Source organism: Zeus faber (genome assembly GCF_960531495.2).
Source record: "Zeus faber genome assembly, chromosome: 18".
Classification (NCBI taxonomy): Eukaryota; Metazoa; Chordata; class Actinopteri; order Zeiformes; family Zeidae; genus Zeus; species Zeus faber.
In genome coordinates this window covers 2,233,944-2,251,812 of record NC_137210.1, presented here as the reverse complement: position 1 = coordinate 2,251,812, position 17,869 = coordinate 2,233,944, and the positions used below count along the sequence as shown (strand labels likewise).

General features: G+C 43.2%; 1 protein-coding gene across 1 annotated transcript; it reads left to right on the top strand.

The window, feature by feature from the left end:
* Positions 1 to 4,959: 4,959 nt before the first annotated feature.
* Positions 4,960 to 6,177, top strand: LOC307244434 (5-hydroxytryptamine receptor 1F-like; the record flags this gene model as incomplete). Its single annotated transcript, XM_080019589.1, has 1 exon — positions 4,960 to 6,177. The coding sequence occupies one exon, from the start codon at positions 4,960 to 4,962 to the stop codon at positions 6,175 to 6,177; it is 1,218 nt and encodes a 405-aa protein (XP_079875715.1).
* Positions 6,178 to 17,869: the final 11,692 nt, after the last annotated feature.

Genomic DNA, 17,869 nt, shown 5'->3' with positions numbered 1-17,869 from the left:
CTTGGAGCGGATGCGTGACTCGCGACTGGTGTATTTTGGGTCTTTTCATTCGACATTTGAGTTTAGGTGCAGTTACTGAGTCGCGAACGAACGACCCTTTTGCTGGAGTGACTCATCACTCCTGGGTCATTAAAAAAAGTCGCTCGCCAGGAATGAATCATTTGCGCATCTGGTATCACTAAGAGATAGATGGATAGATGGATAGATAGATAGATATAATGTTTGACTCTTTTTGGACATTCGGCTCTTTATGAGTGACTCAGTTAAAAGATTTGTTCAGTTTAACGACTTCTTCACTTGTTTGATTCAGACGGTGTAACGAGTCAGTTAAGTTGGTTCAGCTCGGGATTGTGAATGGAATTCCATTCTGGTCAAAATTATTCATTTTTGAAGAATGCAAAGTGTAAATCCATCACATTCAATATGAATTATGCCAAACACCTTCACACTTAAATTTAATCCTCATTTAGAAGACTCATGGATCAAGCACTGGAGATGTGGATCTGAAGGAGTATGCGTCATCCATCATCAGCTACATCAGAAAGTGTGCGGAGGATCTTACCACCACCAGAACAATTACCATCCACCCCAACCAGAAACCCTGGCTGAATGCATAGCTCTGCTCTCTGCTGGAAATCCGTGACTCCGTGTTCAGGTCTGGTAACACATCTGCACTGAAAGCAGCAAGGAGAAACCTCACTGTGGGTATAAAGAGGGCCAAAGCTACCTATTCTCTCCAAATCCAGGGTCATTTCTCCACCAACGACCCTAGAGCATGTGGAGGAGCATCAAGAACGACACAGACTACACCTGAACGCACCACCCTCTGCAGGGCCCACCTGTCCTGAGCAGTACAGTTCCCAAACCAGGCAATGATGTTGCCTCTCAGGATGCTCTCCACTGCTCAAGAGTAAGAGGACTTGAGGATCCTCAACGAGACCCGGAATTTCTTCAGCTGCCTGAGGTGGTAAAGACGCTGCCTCACCTTTCTCACCAGAGTGTCTATGTGTGTAGTCCATGTTTAGTACTCTGTGATGTGGACTCCCAGGTACTTGAAGCTGCTCACCCTGTCAACAAAATTCCCATTAATCACCAATCGCATGTGTCCCTGTCGACGTTCAGGAGGAGGCTGTTGTCCTCGCACCAGAGTGACAGCTCAGCCACCTCTTCACGGTCGGCCTTCTCATCGCCGTCGTTGATCAGGTCCACCACGACGGTGTCGTCAGTATACTTGATGATGGTGTTGGAGCTGGACCTGGCCACACAGTCATGTGTGTACAGGGAGTACAGTAGTGGGCTGAGGACACAGCCCTGGGGGGATCCTGTGTTCAGAGTGAGGGAGCTGGACATGTCTCTCCCCACCCTAACCACCTGGGTTGTGAGGAAGTCCAGGATCCAGGCACGCAGCGGAGTGTTCGGTTAATACATCGGAGGAACAGCTGTCGAGATGGTCTCCTGCTTTAACTACCTGGGGGTGCACATCATGGATAACCTCACGTGGAGCATCAACTCAGCCAGCATAGTGAGGAAGGCCACCAACGCCAATACTTTTTAAAGAGGCCGGAGAGCACTTCGGTCCTCAGTTCTTTCTATAGGAGTGTGGTGCAGAGCATGCTCACTCCCTGCATCACCGTGTGGTATGGTAACTGCTCTGCTCCAGACAGACAGTCACAGATCAGATCTGGGAGAGGCGTGACTCATGACTCACGGTTTCCGTTCATTTGAGAATCGGTTCAGGTGATTTTGCTTCTGCTTGGGGCTTTCAGGTATTTTAGTTCGACATCCAAATCTCAAGTCAGCTTGTATGCCCGGCTGCAGTTACCGAGCTGCAAACGAAGACTCTTTTGCCGGAGTGACTCACGAGTCCCGAGTCATTTAAAAGAGTTGTTTGCCATGAATAAATTGTTTGCGTGTTTTGCATCACTAAGAGACAGATAGATAAATAGATAGATAGATAGATAGATAGATAGATAGATAGATAGATAGATAGATAGATAGATAGATAGACACACAAACATACCTACAATACATACATACATAGCGAATACTGTAGATAGATGACCGCGCATTGGATACTCAAAGCCTCAGGTCTGCCACTTCTTGTGCCTCGGCTGCGTACACTGTGAGGCAGATTGTTTGGCTTGGATTAGACCATAATCTCCGTATCACAGGCTCAGACTGTCCTTGGGTGTTTGCCCCTCAAACACTTCGGCATTCACCGGCTCTCTGCTCTATCGGCACACCGAATCTGTCACCTGCAGAACGAAGACACGTCTCGTTATAGCCCCCCTGATATCAGTGAGGGAGGAGGATCAATGTATTCCTTGTATCAATGCGATCAATTCTCCAGACTTGCTTTCTTAATGGATCGAGACAGCCACCAGATCACCGTTTAAAGCAATTGTTTTGGCCGTCTCCGCACTTTTCACATTTCAGTCTTTCTTTTTCAACCTTTGTTCCACTCTGCCAACACTGATTTGTTTCAGCACACTAACTCGGGAAGGAGCTGAGACGAGAGGGAAAGACTTTAACCAGCAGCGAGACAATAGAGAGACTCAAACAATGCTCTGCAGTCATGTGGATTCAGAGAGAGACCGAAGTTAAGATATTCCATACTTCCTCTATACTGTAAATCCTTCTTAAATCTGTCATACTGTGATTGAATAACACAGAGATAGATAGTCTTATTCAAACACCCTTTTTTGCATTGATATTAACTTTTATATTTGACCGTGCACTGCAGTATTGCAGTAGGTTACTGTGGACCTTTAGTTAAACTCATACCCCCACCCCTGTATTAACAAATTGCAGAGATGTGTGTGAACAAACACATTGAGGTATTTCCATTAGATCCACTTTGAGCCTACAGTGAAATTATACATACTCTATATAGCCTTGCCACAAAGCAAGGACAATGGTGGCGTTGCAGAAGTAATTACCATGTATTTTCCCCTGAATAAATAGTGTGGTAAGTTCTGCTTAAATCCCCATCCTTCCTTTTCTTTCCACTTCAGCATCTTTCTTAATTGGTAGGAGGTAAAAATGGAAAAATTCTCATCACAACAATAACAGGTTTTGGCAGAAGTGTGCGCCAATGAGGGCTACCCGAGCTCTCGTCGTGTTTGATGCAGTCTGCCTTTGAAGCCACGGACATAAAAATACCACAAAAACACAAAGTGCGGGTTTTTTTTTTACACTGATTTGTAAATATTTCGTTTTGTGTTTGTTAAGAGTCATTTATTTTACAGTATTTTGTCATAATAATATAATGATCATGGTGATCATTCAGAATGCATTTAGTTAATTGCAAAAAAAAACTAACAAAAAAAACCCACTATTCCTTTCAGCTATCTTGCACATGTATCTGGTTGAATTTAGAAACAGGTGCTCAAAAACTTAAATTAATGTAAGTCGCTTTGGACAAAAGCGAATAAATGCTAACTGAATAAATGTAAATTTAAAAGTAATATTGTTATTATGAATTGAAGTATGCCAATATACATGGCTTTGTTTCCCTGTGGCAAATTTCCCCTGGCGCTTATTTAATTTAGTGGCCATTCAGCCTTTCCACCTGCCTAACCCCAACCCTCCATCCCATCCTTCCGGGAATCAAAACAGTCTCAGTCAAGAGACCTGACAGTGTAACAGAGTTTGGTCGCTCCCTCCTGCTCCATCAGCGCATTAGGCAAAATGAACTTCTTGCGTTTCTATAGCAACAGTTCCCACTCACGTCTTCAGAATGCTGAGCCATGCCGGGAGCCGAGGTAAGGGAAGGGAGGGAGGGATTCAGGCGTTTCCATGAGGGTTTTATTCGCAGGAAGGGGCAGCCTGTAAAAAATAAATAAGAAAATAAATAAACCCCAAAAAAGAGTGTGTTTAGACTGACAGAGGGAGTGATGAGCCCCTCAACAAGACTAGACCAGACCTTCGCAGGCCTGTCAACTAATTATAACGTCAACCTTTTTCGCCAACTTCTACACTTACCAAGTCAAGGTTATAAGACAATTGTATTTCCAATAAAGGAGAAGTATAAATATAACCTTCTGAAAAAGGTTATGCCATGAAAAAAAAAGATTTTAAAGATGTTGAGGGGTAAATATAAGGAGGAGAAGGAGAACAAATGCAACAGGGAGGGAGAAGCATAAGCCCGGGAAATGTTTGCGTAAGGCCCCCATGCGACCCCACCCCCACTCCCTTATGCGCAAAGACACAGGAACGCACAACGATAAGTACAACACGCCGTTACTAGCACAGAACCCCACAGTTTTTGCTAGTGTAGGTTCGTCCTCGTCTCTGTCCTTGCTCTCGTCTCTGCTTTTCAGTTTTTTTGTTACGAAGTTGACTTTGTCTACAACCCTTCAATCTTCTCTCTCTCTCTCTCTCTCTCCCGCCCTCACAGCTCTCCTCAGTGTTGATGTCTGACAGAGGGGTGATGTGATGGCAGAGTCTGCCTGGAGCTCACATTGGACGGACCAGAGCTGTCGGTCTGCAACGCACTGAACCCACTGCAGGCGGGAGGGAAACATCAGAGCCTAGAAAGGTACATCGGCCTGCCTGCTTGTTACCTTTATGACCATGAGTTTTAAAAGGCAAAAACGCAACTCATTTTGTCTCTTCGTTGGTGTGTCGTATATCGAGACGAGCACAGGAGGGAGACAAATGGAATTGTTGTTTTGACCATATTCCTATTGCCTGTTCGGAATGTTGATTGTCCGGCTTAAAGTTTGTTCTACTGATTAAAAATCTTATTAAAAGAGAGTGAGAGAGAGAGAGAGAGAGAGAGAGAGAGAGAGAGAGAGAGAGAGAGAGATGATTGCAGTTGCAAAACCACAGGATTTCTATGATTCCATTCAGGCCAATTTTGAAAAAAGTATTTCCCCTGAGCTCTGCACATATCTAATCTCCAGCTCTACACTTATCTTAATCTCCAGTAAAACACTTTTTCCTTCTCCTAGCAGGATGGACTTCCCCAACTGCACAGAGGGGTCTGCCACAAGCAGTGCCGGCAGTTATGTACCCCTGGACACCACCGGAGCCCCTTCCAGCAAGATCCTGCTCACCCTGACCCTGTCTGTTCTGGCTGTTCTGACCACTCTCATCAATTGCCTGGTTATCACGGCTATCGTGGTGACCCGCAAGCTGCACCACCCAGCCAACTACCTTATCTGCTCCCTGGCAGTGACGGACCTTCTGGTGGCCGTGTTGGTTATGCCCTTCGGCATCATCTACATCCAGAAGGAGAGCTGGGTGATGGGTCAGGTGGTCTGCACCATCTGGCTGTGTGTGGACATCACCTGCTGTACCTGCTCTATTCTCCACCTGGCCGCGATCGCAGTTGACCGTTACAAGGCGATCACCAACGCCGTTGAGTACTCCCGCAAGCGCACGGGTGCCCGGGCTGGGGCCATGGTAGCAGTGGTGTGGTTGCTGTCCTTCCTCATCTCCCTGCCCCCCCTGGTGTGGCGGCATTACAACGGGGACTCTGAGCAGGACGACCAGTGCATCATCCAACACCACCACATTGCCTTCACCCTGTACTCCACCCTGGGAGCATTCTACATCCCCCTGCTGCTCATCCTCATCCTCTACTACAAAATCTACCGGGCCGCCCAGACCCTATACATGCGCAGGGAGGCCAGTCGGGCCAGCCGCCACTCTTGCATGACCAATGGGAGTATGATCCCTTCCTCCTACCCTGCAGGGGAAGGGGCTGGAAGTGGGGCTGTGGCAGAGGAGGGGGCAGGGGCTCCCCAAAGCCCGGAGCCAATGATCCCCCAGGACAAGTCCCTTTCTGATCAGTCCACTGAGGAACGTGAGCGCGTGCGTATCACCGCAAAAACTGCCCGGAGGAAGTCGCGCCGGAGCGAGCCCTGCCTCAGCGAGTCACGCCGGAGCCAGTCATACCAGGGCCCACGGATCTCGGGCTCCCGGGAACGCAAAGCGGCATCCACACTGGGCTTGATATTGGGCGCATTCGTCATATGCTGGCTTCCCTTCTTTGTCAAGGAGGTGATTGTCAACACCTGCACTTCCTGCAGCACCTCCACGGAAATGGCTGATTTCCTGACGTGGCTGGGCTACCTGAACTCGCTGATCAACCCACTCATCTACACGGTCTTCAACGAGGACTTTAAAAAAGCTTTTCAAAAACTGTTTCGATGCAACCATTACCTCTGAGGCACATTCTTATGCATGGTCTGGCACACTCAAAGGCAAATACTCAAACACATATGCCCTCACAGCAGGAAGAAGGGGCAACTTGGGGTGAGGGGAACTAATGCAAGATGTCAGAGACTGCTGCCTAAATGTAAGTCTTCACACAGAAAATGATCAACACCCACTCCCAGTCATTCAGAGAGCACTCCACCGTCCCAAATGGATCAGCAATGAGCTCTCCAACAACATAGTTGGAAGGTGAAATCCATACTTTTCTATTATTAGACATGGGAGATCTCAAAGTTAATTGAAGTGCAGTTAGACATTGATGTGCTGGAATTGGGGAAATGGGTGTTTACTGACCATTTTGAGGGGATCTAGGCAGTATTGGTACGCTTCACCTCACGGTCTTAAAATAGCCAACCAATATGTCCATTTACGTGACCTCCCTCAAGTCTAGCCACAGCTGTTTATATCCATCTGAAGCACAAGGGCATATGGAGTTGTGACTGAACTGTTGTTAATGAACTGCCATGGCGATTTGCAGATCTTACGGTTATATCGAAATGATGAGTGAAACATTCCAAACGGCCCAGTTCTAGACTGCTTTTATTGGGGGGGCAGTAAGAAATATTGATTGGCTTATTCACAAGTTGGCGGGGTGGGGGGTGGGGGTGTGTCTGTGGGGGGGTATTTAAGTTGCCATTTCAGAGCTGATCGCTTGCGCCCGAGTTTTCCAAGATAATAGGCCTGACTTAACGACTTAACATTGTGGTGCACACCAATAACAGTGAACAATGTTCCCTTTGTATAGATTATTATTCATTTTAACACGTATAAAAGTTGTTTTGAACTATTCTGTAGATTTGATGTTATTTTAACATGGGGACTCCAGACACAAATTACAGTTTTCCGAGTTCCCATGGAATGCAGCATCACCTCCTGTCTCTCGAGCCAATACAAATTTGGAGCACTTTTGAATCCATCTGAAGCAGAGAGCGCGGGCAGCAGCCTTTAGCAACGATGGCACGAGAACTGGTGGAATAGAAAATGAGTGAAACCAGCTGTTTCGTACAAAAAGTTGCAAAACAAACACATGCCCACAATCAAAAGAAATCCCCCACCCATGTCCATATAGGGCCAATGACGTCATGGGTGATCGGTTTGGGGGGACAGTCAGAGCATTTGGTGGGGCATTGCCCCCCCTTGCCATGCCTAGAACTGCCCCCGATTCCAAATATGTTACACATGCAGGGTGTAAATAACCATCAAACCAACTGAAATAACTACACCTTGGGGGTCAGAGGTCTAAAATGTATTTGGTTGTCCTGCTATTTAAAGGTGTTCTTCAAATAGCAGCAATCACTTTTTAAAATGCATATCCCCATAGGTGCCGTTTTATTTCCAAATAACCGCTACCAATAATTTCAGTGCGGGCAAATATCACTCCATATCACTAACTTCACTAATTTTTTCCTTTTTTAGAAAATGTCAATTTTTTGACAGTGTTTAATGGTTTCAATGAGAGACACTGATTTATTGTTAAAAAAACCCCCCAATGAATAAGATAGATGATGAAAGATATCGCGTGGTCCCCACTGCTTTGATAGCAGGAAGTTGAGAGACTGGTAACTAGTGTGTGGTTTTGTGTGACCTGTGATCTCCTCTCTGGGTTTTTTTCCCTTTACCCAAAGGCACTTTTTATGTATTATTTTCTTCTTATAGCCATACCACACCCCACCCACACCATAGCCAACGTCAAGTTAATCAACGTGACCAGAGGCACTGGTGGAGAAATACTCATTATTTGACTCCCACTCACAGCTCTTGGAAAATGGAACTACAATTCCTTCACAGCCTCCAAAGAAAGGCATAATATGTGGAATACACAGGCAGTGAGCAAGTGTAGCTTAAGGGTGTACGTCAGAGAGATGACAATCCCAACAGTTATGTATGCTCTGTCTCTCACTTTCTCTCTCACTATATAACATAACAGCCATGGCTGAAGGGTGTGTGCCATTGCTGCCATCACTGTCAACTTTCCAGTTCAATACCAGTTGGCCGTGAAGACAATATACCCATATACCTGCTTTGTATACAGTCCTGTGCTGACTCATTGTTTATTGTTGGCTTAGTTGTGTGGCGATGAAATCCACACCTCCCGCCCATGCAGTTTGCAGACTGTTCGGTTGTTTTCAGGTACGCAGTGTCCATCTACATTACTGTGTGGTGGCGCCACCCCATGACTACAAGTGAGATTGCAGATTTTGCACTAGCTGTAATTTAGTGCATCTTTTTTTTTTTTAAACACTTTGACAAAGGGAACAACGAATAAATAACCACCATCATGGAGAGATTCACGATTAATTTAAGTATGATAAAATGTGTCCTCTCTCTGACTGCTGTCATTTGAAGAATGTTTGTATTAATTGATAAAGGTTAATCACCTCAAACTCGATTCCGAACCCTGTTTTTGCTCACAACTTCAAATCCACACCCTCGCCCTCACACACTCAGACACATATGCGAGTCCACACACACGCGCACACACACACACACACACACACACACACACATTCACGAATCACTCATTCAGATTCATGATCTTCAGGTGACAATTGATTCAGATTCTTATTCTGCAATTCTGCCCATTGGAAATCAAGTGAGTCATTCTTCAAAAGTATATTTGCACATCATGTGTGTTCATATAGTCTTTCCATTTAAGTAAAATGCAATGCAAACGCAAATGCAGGGAAACACTAAATCTCCATGATGTCTGTGGTGTGGGGAATGGTGTAGTTTGAGCAGCCACACCTGTCCTGGGTCTAGGTAATTGGGGCCCAGGATCAGTGTGGCTGTATACCTGTTGCTTGTTGGTTGGTCTAACAAGCAACAAGTAAAACCCCTATCCCCACACACACTCAGGTGAGGAGCCCTTGTCATGACACGCGTCCATCCAATCCACTCTCTACAATAAACTGTTTTCTCAACCCCATTGTCTCTGTCTCTGTGCCGCAGGACCCTGAAACTGCCACAATATTCTTCATTTAACTTCCGATACCCTTCAACTGATAGATATCTTTGTTTATATTGTTCCAAATCAACACACTTTAGAAGGTCTTTGATCTAAACTGAAATTGTTGGTACTGCAGATATGGTAAAATAAAAATTAAGGAATCAATCATATTCTGGGTTTACGAAACACAATGCTTCACCTTGGTTTGGTTCAATCTCGTCAATATCGCGGCGATCATGAATGTCATGGTGAAGTGAAACATCTAGCCAATACCAATATTGTGGATGGAGGAGCCTACATCCCCAGGCAATGAGATGACCTGCTGTGGAGACCTGAACCCGGACCTCTTCTTGGATGTCATTGCTGTGCTGAAAAGTGAGCATTCCAGATGCAGTATCACTCAGGCTGCTCCTCCTCCCGAATAGGGTGACAACATTTTCAAACCCCCAAAACACTGAAGTGTATTGCACGTTCATGCACGTGAACATGTATGCACTTATGCACCCAACACAGGTGTTTTCATCAGGATAGGGGACATTTATTTCAGCTCTTAATGTTTGATTTATTATTATTATCTTAATTGTGATTTATTATTATTATTATTATTATTATTATTATTATTATTATTATTTATGTTTAATAATAATAATAATAATAATATTTTTAGGGGTCAAGCCCCAAAGGGACGGGTGCGTATTCAGGGCATTTCCAACTTGGCTTTGTTCGAGTTTCATCCAAATCAGTTCAGTATTATGGAACGAGTTTTTGATAAACAATCACCACCTCACCAAGATGGCACCACGCATGCTACAACAGTGGAATCATTGTGCGCATGGGCAAGTTCACCGACTACACAAATCACGTGAGTAAATAACTCAAACCTTACCAAAATACTGTCAAGTACAGATATAGTTGTGATTGAACTTGAAATAAAGTAATATAAGATACAAACTCTTTACCATACAAAGTTACAAAGTAACAGGTAATATTTTACCAGAAGACATTTGGGTTAAACAAAGCGCAGTGTATTAAAGGTCATAAATATATGCTTCTGTCATGCGCCAGATTAGGTTCTCTAAAATATAAACCCAATAACATCACTTTCAGAATTTATAGATATTCCAGAGACATCAATGTATACAAACTTCCTGATTTATAATTACCAGTAACAATAACCATAAGCAATTACGTAAGACAAGGAAAATATATGTATTGTATATGTCGCATTGCCCTGGGTGGCATGCTGTGGTCCACATAATTTAATCCTCATTGGTCTATATTTCAAGCATAAATTTGTGAAATACTCTGGAATTGTAGAACTGTGAAATAATGGGACGTAGGCCTGGGCCGATATTCGATGATATCGAATATCGCATAATTGCCACCATATGCAATATTTTCACTTTCTCAAAATATCCCCCCTCACCCCGTCCGGAACTATGGTTGGCGCTCATTCAATTGCGCGCACAGAGAGGAAGTACACTATTCAATTGGACATATGCGTGCAGGGCATTTTGTGATGAAGTGCGATGAAGTGATTTTAGATGAAGGGTATTTTAATCTATGTCTGCTTATGGAATGAAACAAGTTCAGATGGAACAGTTTGGAATGAAACCGGGTCCCCATGTGTCATGGGGACACTTTCTCAGTGACTCTCTCCCTGTCATCCCCACATTATAAGCAGAAAATAATCGTAATGAGTGTAGTAGTAGTGCCCCTAACCCCCCTGGCCTGTCCCCACACTGTTTGTAGTTGTTTTATTTGGAGGAACAGGGCATGGCGATCGGGCGCATGGAGAGCTGTGTTCGAGTCCATGTCCTGACACGGACGATTCACACATATAAAAATATATTTATGATTCACGTGATCTATCATTCCCCAATGAAATGTTATCCCTGTGTATTTTGCAAACTTCTATCTGTTCTATCCTGTTATTATAATGCACAAGGGCTGACCGGTGAACGGGAGATCCTTTCCTCACACACGTTACGTGAATGCCCACACGCAACTTGGGATTCATTCTCCCCGTGACCCGGCATAAGTTCACCGTCTCTCCAAAGAAAACAAATACAGTGTTTTTTATTGTATTGTAGATGTATTTATTGTTATTGAATGAAACCAAAAAAACGCTGTGCGCTGCCGTGCATAATGGGAACACTTTCTTTGTTACTGCCCCCCCCAAAAAATTTCGATAATATTGTGTATACCGTTATTCGGGACTGCATCACGATATTCAATTTGGGATACGGCCCAAGCCAAGTGGGAACTCGTAAATTTGTAATTGCTGTCGGTACGAAATGATTCGGAAAACTCTAATAACTCAGAAAACTGTAAAACGTACCTAACACCACTAAATTTATATTTAGGGCTCCAGCCCAGCTGCTCGGCTTTTCATCATTATTATTCTACTTGGCATCTTTTGGGCTAAAAGTGTCTGGAACACATCAACTGCTGCACTGATGGACATGATTGAGGTCTCGTTAGAGCTGGGACATCACAGACATCTTGTGGTTCAAATTGAATCTATATCGATCTATATTCGGTGCAGGAATTTGTGAAAAAACGATGGAATTTTACCAGAGGTAGTCGAATGTTCATGCATTGCCAATTCGCCAAGATTCTAAAACTTCCAGTCGAGTGGTGGACCAAGATGAGTTTGTTGAGTAAGACGCTTTCATCCATTTGGCTATATATTTGCAGGTTAGGGCTACGAACATCCATTTGGACCGTGTTAGCTACGTGGTGTAGACTCCATCGCTCTGTAGTGGTTACAAACTGCATGTGTGTCTGTTTATCATCTTACCTGCTTGACGTTGGCGGGGCTGTTTGACTGATGTTTTATCTGTTTTGTTCTTTTTGCAAATAAAGGCTTTCTGTTTGCATCTAACACGGGGTTAGATGCGATGTTGTTTCCCTTCTTACTTTGCGGGATTCAAAGAAGTTGGAACACACATACTGTGCAAGTCCATGATGTCTTTCATGTACTCAGATCGCATCGGAAAACTAGGACCCGGAAAATGATAAATAATCATTGGAAGATGTCGACCCTTTTCGGGATTTGAAGAAGTCGTAAGATACAAATTGTAAGCACGTGAGTCCATATTGCGTTTCATGGAATTATAGAACATCAGTAAACCTGTACATGGAGAATTATAAATACGTCACTCGCTCATTGTTGTCCCACACAGGATCAAACTGTCACAACGTCATCATTGCCCATCACGGCACCAAACAATCACTTGTTCATCACGAGAGTGCAGCTCTATTTCCACATATAACACGATGAGTTATACGAATGACAAGTCCTGGTTTACAGGCAAGATAGATGGTTGCTTTAAAGAAATTTCATCGGCATGCAGCAAAATGTAGCAGGCTTCAATTGGAGAAGGTGCTAAATAGTGAAGATTCCTTGCATAATAAGTTATATTCCAAGTTGATGTTTATTAAATGTTGTCTGTATTGATTTACAGGCAATTCATCTATTTAACTGTGTTCTTGAATAGTGGGTTGTTAGCACAAGAAGTGTAAGAAAATACAAATTGAAAATAACATGTGGCAATTTCGCCACCACACACCACCCAAGTGGGTTTTCAGGCAATCTCCGGCACAGAGACACAGACGACGGAGGGTTGTTAACACCAGTTTATTGCAGAGAGGATGCTAGGTGGAATTAGCCAGGAGCAGATGGAGTATGTCATGACGGAGCTTCTCTCCGGAGTGCATGTGTAGATGGGGTTTTTAAACCTGCTGCTCCTTAGCCCAACCAACAAGCATCAGGTGTGGCTACTCAAGCCATCCCATCCACCACACATGTATTTATTATGTTTGTGATATAAAATAATGGCAAAGTCTGTATTTATCCATGTTTCAGATGCCGAAAAGTAGCCGTAAGTCTAAGGCCCACATGTCAAAGTCAGGGAATGAATTATCTATGGCCCCTGGGATGATATTTAATTACTATTAGAACCGGCCCGCAGGCCGACGCTAACCCAACACTTTCTGTGGACATGGCCCCTAACACTACATTCCAACAATGCACCGTGAGTACAATGCACTGCAAGTGCATTGGCGCGCAACGATAGCCCGCGAAAGCACTGCAGCGCAGCAAGCCCCGGGCCTCTGCTTCATTATTCATCAGCATTCAGAGCAACTTTCAGCTACCCCCCTCCCCAAAAATGGCTAAACGAAAGGTGGACGCTGAGAACAGGGGGTTTCAAGCCAGGTGGGAGGCAGAGTACATGTTCACGGAGGTAAAAGGCAAACCTGTGTGTCTTCTGTGTGGAGAAAGTGTGGCTGTAATGAAAGAATATAATCTAAGAAGGCACTATGAAACGTCCCAGAAACACACAGACAAAGACAAGAATATGGACACGGAACAAAGGCTACAGAAGGTAGAAGAATTAAAACGTGGTGTTAAGTCCAGGCTTTTTTTCTTCTTTTAGCCCAAAAGATGCCCAGGAGAATAATAATGATGAAAAGCCGAGCAGCCGGGCTGGAGCCCTAAATATAAATTTAGTGGTGTTAGGTACGTTTTACAGTTTTCTGAGTTATTAGAATTTTCCGAATCATTTCGTACCGACAGCAATTACAAATTTACGAGTTCCCACCAGGCTCTGTTCACAAAAGCCAAATCACAAAGTGAGGCTGCTGTCAAGGCTAGTTTTATTGTGGCAGAAGACGTCGCAAAATCAGCCCGGCCATTTACAGAGGGAGAGTTTATCAAAAACTGTATGCTAAAAGTTTGTATTTGTGTTTGTGCCCAGATAAAAAGCAACTATTTTTAAACATGAGCCTAAGCAGAAACACCGTTGCTGAACGTGTAGACCAGCTTTCCACCAATCTAAAACATCAGCTTGTGGGAAAGGGAAAAGATTTTATCGCATATTCCCTTGCTGTGGATGAGAGCACCAACACATCTGACATTGCCCAGCTGTCAATTTTCATCCGTGGAGTAGACTCCAGCCTGTGCATAACAGAAGAGTTTTTGGGATTACGTCCAATGCATGGCACAACTACAGGACAAGATCTGTATGAAGAGGTATCTAGATGTGTAAATGAAATGGAGCTGCCTTGGGAAAAACTTGTGGGACTGACAACAGACGGAGCACCCGCAATGTGTGGGCACAGGAGTGGATTGGTGGCAAGGATCCGTGAGAGAATGCGGGAGGAAAATGTCACAGGTGAGCTGACCGCTTATCACTGCATCATACACCAGGAGTCGTTGTGTGGCAAAGCCTTGAAAATGGAACATGTAATGAGCACCATAGCGCGAGCAGCAGTTAACTTCATTAGAGCCAAAGGTTTAAATCACCGCCGGATCAAGGCATTTCTGTGCGAGTTAGATACAGAGTATGGTGACTTGCCCTATCACACAGAGGTGCGATGGCTAAGCCAGGGAAAGGTGCTGAAAAGATGTTTCGAGCTGCGTGAGGAGATCTGTCTGTTCATGGAAAGGAAAGGGAAAGACACAACAGAGCTCCGAGATGAAACTTTCCTGTGTGAAATGGCGTTTCTGTGCGACATCACGAGCCATCTTAATGTAATGAACCTGCAGCTGCAGGGACGGGGGCGCGTCATCTCTGACATGTACAGTACAGTGAGGGCGTTTAAAACCAAGCTGAGTCTGTGGGAGACGCAGATGCTGAAAGAAAACTTGAGCCACTTTCCGAGCTGCCAGACCATGAAAGAGAAGCTCCCTACCGCTGTGTTCACGAGTGCACATTTTGCTGATAAACTCAACATACTTGCCGCCGACTTCTGATGCCGATTAGCCGACTTTAAAGCCCAAAAAAGCAGGTTTGAACTGCTCAGCAATCCTTTTGCAGTTGACGTGGAAAGCGCACCGCCAAACCTACAAATTGAGTTGATTGAGCTCCAGTGTAATGACACACTGAAGGAAAAATATGAGAGTGTGCGCTTCTGAGTTTGCACGTTTCATCCCTGACACAATGCCCCAGCTTCGCATCCAGGCTGCTCAGACGCTCTCTATGTTTGGCAGCACATACCTGTGTGAACAACTGTTCTCTTTGATGAAGCTAAACAAAACATCACATAGGAGCCGTCTTACTGATGAACACCTTCACTCAATCCTGAGGATTTCCTCAGCTCAGAGCCTGACCCCAATCATTGATGAACTTGTACAAAAGATGAGACACCACCAAGTATCAGGCTCAGCCTCAGACAAGTGAGCATCACAGAGCATTAACGTATTTTCAGTTTTTAATTCAGTTACATTTTTACATTTGTTTCTACAGGACATGTGATTTCTCTTTGAAGGAAGACTTTTTTTTTGTCTGTGTGCCATAGTTTTTTGTATTTTATTTTATTTTATTTTTTTCAGTTGAATGGACTCAGGAAAATTGCAGATTAGAGCCATAAGAAAGAATACAACTGATTTGATTTTTTTTCTCATTTTACTATTTGAAAGCAGTGATTGGTTAGGATCATAGAGCAGCAGAATAATGCATTTTCAGTTTATAATGCATGCAAATTCATTTCTGCATTTATCTTGATATTAAGGAACATTTTTTGTTTTTGAAGGAAATTTACTTTTTTGCTGTTTGTCTGTTGAAACATTTTTTCACTTGAAATTACTGGCAATCATTTCAATATGTTTTAATAAACATTGAAACAGTCCGGCCCTCGACTTGTAGCAAATTTGTTTTTTTGGCCCTCTGTGGTATTTGACTTTGACACCCCTGGTCTAAGGCAATAAAGAAGCAATTGCCGAAACATCCAGGCTTAGAGGTCAGTCACAGTGTTCTAAAAGAAAAAATAATTAGCAGAATTCAAAAAACATTGAAAAAAGCCATGAAACACAAACACGCGCCGGAAATAACCACTAAAAAAATAACAAAAATAAATACTGAAACTATGTCTATGAAAAACGTTAATTTACATGAGAAGCCTTTAAATATAAATGTTGATTCCCCATACATACCGGTGTTAAGAGGCTCATTTCATCAAGGTGATGCAATGATTGGAGACTCCGGGAACAAGCAGTGTGCGGCTATCAGTTTAACAGCAATACTTAAAAACAAGATTGAGAATGTTTGCACATGGACACCAAATGACCTTGACTATGTTTTTATTAAAGGAACTCATCTTTATTGAGATAGTAAAATAAGATTATATTGTAATAATAGAATTGCCAAGAAAACAAACTATGTTTAATACAACATTCCAAATAGCATATGCTGAGTTGCTAACTGGCTGAATTGTTGTAGATCACTGACTCTGTGTTATATAATATAGCTATGCCAATTGATAAAGCAATTCAGAAATAACTGTTAAATGATGGTGATGATGCATGCTAATTAACTATTTCTGGTAATAATGTGGAAATAATGTGCAATTATCAAGCAGGGATCGTGGTATGCAGTTGTTGATTCACACACAAGGAGCAAAGATGAAGACCATCAGTATGACTCACCCAGTAGTTCTGTAGCTTACTACAACAAGATTCAATCTGTCTTTAGTGATTTCTGTGATACTACACATTCATTCAGTCAAAGTCAACCGATATTTGAAAACCCTAGACTACACACAGATGTTATTGACACCCAACGACAAGGCAAAGTAATTTAATACTACGAAGCATCCAGTAGCAAAGACATATGTGGAAGACAATCATTCCACCACTCAAAAGTAAACGTGATCTATAAATCTATAAATCTGTGCCAGCAATTATACCAAAGACGTGTGACAATATAAGGAGTCACTCAGTGTCATTATTGACCATACTGACAGTACTTTGTACAGTGAAGAAATGCATATTATACTCAAGGTGTGTAATAAAACACCTGAACCAAGAAATAATTATCTGAAAAAAATAATCCTGATAGAACTAGACAGCTGACAAATTTTAATTCAACTGATATTATTATAGTCAATGAGTATGTAAATACAAGCTTTCTATTTCTTCCATTGACAATGTATCAACAAAAGAAACTTTGCTTAAAATGAAACATCTGTCATTCAAATTAAAATTTTAGAATACATAAAGCTATAGGTAGTGACCCTTGTGAAACAAAACCCATTGTAGCCGATAGTAACTGCTTATTTCTGGCATTATCATTTGCAATCAGTGAAAATGAAGAGAATCACAGAAAAATCAGACTTATGGTGGTTAAACACATGAAGGAAAACTCCAATGTATACAGTTGTAATGGTGGATGGTTTAGTTTAGGTATAAGGGTAGCAGCAGCAATGACAACACCAGCAGAAACAATAGCACCAACAGAAAACAGCAGCAGCAATAGTAGCAGCAACAGCGCACAAGCGAAGACGTCACCGGAACCGGAAGTGGTCGCTCTCACCGGAACAAGAAATCTCCTCATCTGTATTGAGTCAACAGTGTGTACCATCTCATCTCAACAGAGTAACGCAGAGCAAAGACGTCACCGGAACCCGAAATGGTAGCCCTCACCGGAAACGGAAATTTCAGCTCTGTGCACTGCCTCATCTTAATCCTGTCACGGTCCTTTAATTAGCGTCCCTAAATTACGGGTCAAGTTTTTCATTCTGACCTTGGGAGGGAGATCCTTTTGACCATCTCTCTGAAGACACACCCTTCCTATAATCCTCTCACTGTAATATCAGAATAGAAACTACAACAACAGCAACAGAAATAGCAGCAGTAGCAGCAGCAGCAGCAATATCAACTCCAGCAGCAGCAACAAAAAACAACAGTAAAGA